The sequence below is a fragment of the Gadus macrocephalus genome, chromosome 12 (assembly GCF_031168955.1).
Source record: "Gadus macrocephalus chromosome 12, ASM3116895v1".
NCBI lineage: Eukaryota > Metazoa > Chordata > Actinopteri > Gadiformes > Gadidae > Gadus > Gadus macrocephalus.
The window spans coordinates 23,272,307-23,277,306 of record NC_082393.1 but is presented as its reverse complement, the minus strand read 5'-3'; the positions used below and the strand labels follow the sequence as shown (position 1 = coordinate 23,277,306).

The 5,000-nt window shown below is 45.6% G+C and overlaps 1 protein-coding gene across 1 annotated transcript in view; it reads left to right on the top strand.

Moving 5' to 3' along the window:
• LOC132468563 (voltage-dependent R-type calcium channel subunit alpha-1E) overlaps positions 1 to 5,000 on the top strand; it is a 59,684-nt gene that overhangs the window by 8,363 nt on the left and 46,321 nt on the right. The window contains 2 exon segments of the mRNA XM_060066290.1: positions 1 to 59; positions 418 to 557. The exon segment at positions 1 to 59 is cut by the window's left edge and continues 47 nt beyond it. Of these exon segments, the coding sequence (XP_059922273.1) occupies positions 1 to 59; positions 418 to 557 (199 nt within the window).

Genomic DNA, 5,000 nt, shown 5'->3' with positions numbered 1-5,000 from the left:
TCTTGGCCCTGGAGCAGCATCTCCCCGGAGAGGACAAGACCCCGATGTCCAAGAGACTGGTACGATATGCAGGCACACACACACACACACACATGCGCGCATGCCTGCACGCGCACACGCACGCACCTAGGCACGCACACAAGCAAGCGTATATGCACGTCACACGCACGCACGCACACACACAAGCACGCATGAACGCAGGCACGCACGCACACCCTCCCTCGCAGACATGGACACACCGACAAACACAAGCAAAAGTGCCGCTGGCAACACGTGGCACACACACAAACACACACACACACACGTAAACAAACACACACACATTGTTTTTATTAGAAAAACAAATGTGAATGTTGACAGCAAATGTTTGGTGAAAATATGAATTTGATAATACTCCCCATTCTCTGGTTTGAACAGGAAAAGACGGAGCCATACTTCATCGGCATGTTCTGCCTCGAGGCCGGGATTAAGATCATCGCCCTGGGCTTTGTGTTCCACAAGGGCTCCTACCTGAGGAATGGGTGGAACGTCATGGACTTCATCGTGGTCCTCAGCGGGTAAGAGAGCCCCGTTTCAACCTCCAAATGATAGTACTGCTGGCCCTTTGAACACCACAGTTCACTGATACCCAAGAATGTGTGTGTGTGTGTGTGTGTGTGTGTGTGTGTGTGTGTGTGTGTGTGTGTGTGTGTGTGTGTGTGTGTGTGTGTGTGTGTGTGTGTGTGTGTGTGTGTGTGTGTGTGTGTGTGTGCTTGTGTGAGTGAGAGTGTGTGTGTTGTGATTGTATTCATTGCAACACGTTGTTTTTCGTCACTATGTACGTAGGTGTTTTCTATCATCTGTATTTGCAGCTGAGGCGTGTGAAGTGAGCGCGACGATGCTTGACCTAGCCTCTTCCTGGGGAGTCTGGTCATAATCTTGAAGTGATGAGGTTTCTTTCCATTCATCCTCATCTGCTCTGAATATTGACTTGGTTCATTGCCTCTATCCTCGCCCTGGTTTTTAGAAAGATAAATGATGATGCACAAGATGCCTTTTTGTTTTTGCTCTCGACGGGACAGAGAATGTCTTGGTCTGCAATCTAATTTCATAGCTGAGGGATTTGTTCTTCAGCCTGTGAGGTAAGTATAAAAGAGGAGGGAGGGAAGGGTGTTTTGTTGGCCTGGAGAGGGCTGCTTTGGATGTTAGTTTGGGTGATCTGACGGAACGGTTTCTTTGGCAAACTGTGGATCCAGAATAACAATCTGAATCGATACCAGTTGAGATGTCACAAGTGGCTCTCATTATAATATTCCCACACATCTATCCGTCTGTCCGTCTGTCTGTCTGTCTGTCTGTCTGTCTGTCTGTCTGTCTGTCTGTCTGTCTGTCTGTCTGTCTGTCTGTCTGTCTGTCTGTCTGTCTGTCTGTCTGTCTGTCTGTCTGTCTGTCTGTCTGTCTGTCTGTCTGTCTGTCTGTCTGTCTGTCTTTCTATCTCTCTAGATATTGATGTATCTATCTATCTATCTATCTATCTATCTATCTATCTATCTATCTATCTATCTATCTATCTATCTATCTATCTATCTATCTATCTATCTATCTATCCATCTATCTATTTGTCCGTTCATCCATCCATATATCTATCTAGTTATCGATGTATGGTCTATCTATCTAGTCTGTCTGTCTTAATCAGAGGGTTTGCTGGTTTGTTCCTGTGGCACCTCCCTCTAGAACCCCCCCTGGACCCTTGTCTACTGCCGGCTTAGTGTCTTTGAGCAAGACACCTTGCCTCTTCCCCAACCTGCCCCTAATTGAATGTGAGGATGTGATTATAAAGTGCTTTGAGTGGCTGATTTGCTTCGCAGTAGTGATGGCGAGCACTGGTTTGATGCAGTAAATGTATGCAGATGAGCGTTCACAACACAGCTCTAATGGATGGACTTAATTGCCTTAGAATGCCGGGTCAAAGCATCAGGAATCCTGTAGGTTCTCACATTCACCATTTTGTAGATCTCGTTATAATCCTGGGGTTCAATTGAATGCAATGGGTTCATTTGACTTTGTAGTGTATGGATTTGGTGGTTTCTGTTTTTTATTATTTTCCTCAGACTAAGAGTCTCACTTGCCCTGCACTATGTGTGAGTGTGTATTTACACGTACATTAGCTGGTGTGGAAGGGCCCTGGGGATCATCAAAGCTGGTTTACTGAGTGCTTCATGGTGGTGGTTCTCTCACAGGGGCTAAGTAGCTCACTCTCAGAGCGGAAGAGGGGGTGTGTGTTAATGGTTTTAAAGGAGGGGCCTGATGAAAGAGAAGAGAACACACACACTCTCACACACGCACGCACACAAACACACAGACACACACACACACACACACACACACACACACACACACAGACATACACACAGGCATGCATATATCCATGGACAATACACTGATAATTACCCCCCCTGAACCACACGCAGACAGACACACACACTGGCACACACACACAAAGACACACACAAAGACACACACACACACACACACACACACACACACACACACACACACACACACACACACACACACACACACACACACACACACACACACACACACACACACACACACACACACACACACACACACACAGATTAATTATGAATGGATCTGAAGAGCAAACCAACCCAGGATGACGGACAGGGTTCTGACTGAAGGCTACATGGTTCTGTCTGCTATACTATTGATGAGCCCAGCGCTCTGCCTTGCCACTGAGTGACAGAAGCCCTCCGCCCAGCAGGAAGGAGCAGGCAGGGGGAGGGGCCTACTGGCAGGAAGGAGCAGGCAGGGGGAGGGGCCTCCTGGCAGAATGGAGCAGGCAGGGGGAGGGGCCTCCTGGCAGGATGGAGCAGGCAGGGGGAGGGGCCTCCTGGCAGGAAGGAGCAGACAGGGGGAGGGGCCTCCTGGCAGGAAGTAGCAAGTAAGTGGAGGGGCCTCCTGGCAGGAAGGAGCAGGTAAGGGGAGGGGCCTCCTGGCAGGAAGGAGCAGGCAGGGGGAGGGGCCCCGCGGCACATGAAGAGTTGGCAATGAGATACAGCGGCCAGAAAGAGCTGTCAATTGAAGCCTACTGTATAAGGAGGTGCACGTGTTAATATGTGTGTGTGTGTGTGTGTGTGTGTGTGTGTGTGTGTGTGTGTGTGTGTGTGTGTGTGTGTGTGTGTGTGTGTGTGTGTGTGTGTGTGTGTGTGTGTGTGTGTGTCGTTTTACTCACTTACTCATCAACATCACCGTTAGAGCTGGTGAAGGCTGTTGGGCGATTGAGACAATTGTTGGAAACACAGTAAGATACACTGATTGTTAATTGCATTTTAATCTACTGTGTTCTCGTCTACCCTAGCGTGAGGGAGGAAGAGACTGTGAGAGAGAGTGAGAGAGAGAGAGAGAGAGAGAGAGAGAGAGAGAGAGAGAGAGGGAGAGAGAGAGAGAGAGAGAGAGAGGGAGAGGGAGAGGGAGAGAGAGAGAGAGAGAGAGAGAGAGAGAGAGAGAGAGAGAGAGAGAGAGAGCGAGGGAGAGGGAGAGGACAGAGGGGGGTCATAAGATAAATGAAGTGTGCCGTGTATGTGATGTGTGTATGAGATAGACACACTGTACCCATCCTTATACTGAGAGCATCTATCGATGATAAATAAATAGGCTATCACCACTTGGGACATGGAGTGAAGTATCTTACCACAAAAACACACACACGCACACAGGCACACACACAAACACACACACACACACACACACACACACACACACACACACACACACACACACACACAAAGGCACACACACACACACACACACACACACACACACACACACACACACACACACACACACACACACACACACACACACACACACACACACACAGGCACATAGAAAGTCTCCCACGCTCTTGCGAAGCGGCTCAATGTTATTGGTGCGGCAGAGGGAAGATGATGAGCTCTTGGAGATGGTGTGTGTAATCTTAGAAGAGCTGCTGGGGCTCTCCGTCAGGACTGTAATGAAGCCATTCCTCTGCAGGCAGGAAGAGGCCCAGACCGACCCCACATGCACACAGACACAGCCGTGCACGAGCACATTGTTTGTTCTACTATAACTGTGGCTATAGCTGCTGCGGTTGGACACGCCAACGAGCTGTGCCCAGGTGATCGCTCTGCGTGTGGTTGGTAATGGAATGAGGCGAGGAAGGTGTTCACGTGTGGAAATGTATTAGTTATTAGTTATTAAGGAATGACTTGATGATGGGTGATGAATAAATGATGAATGGCTAGGTGAATGGATGTTTGATGGATTGCTGAGGTTTAATGGCGGTGAGAAATGCCCTATATACTTTATGACCCTATATATATATATATATATATATATTAGAGCTGTCAAGCGATTAAAATATTTAATCGTGATTAATCGCATTAATGTCATAGTTAACTCACGATTAATCGCGATTAATCGCAAATTCTTTTTCTATGCTAAATATCCCTTGATTTTTTTGTCCCATAATTCTTCTCATTTTAATTCTCTTATCAACATGGTGAAGTGCATCGGCTTGTCTTGTGCAAATGATTTTTTATTGATAACAACATTGGCATATACTGATCAAAACAGGACGATGCAAAAAAAGAGCCTATAGTGCAATTAAACGACTGCTTTGAACAAATGTCATTTGAACATAGAACAATATTTTTTTTTTTTTTTGTAAATACAATATTTGCGTTAATCGCGCAACTAATTTTTTGAACGCCGTTAAAATTGGTTTGCGTTAACGCCGTTAATACGCGTTTAACTGACAGCTCTAACTATATATATATATATATATATATTTATATATATATATATATATATATATATATATATATATATATATATAGGGCATTATATATATATATATATATATATATAATGTTATTTACACATTTAATTAAAAATTCATTATAAACTGTAAAACATTTCCAATTCAAAACATTTAACATTCAGCCCTGGTAGAT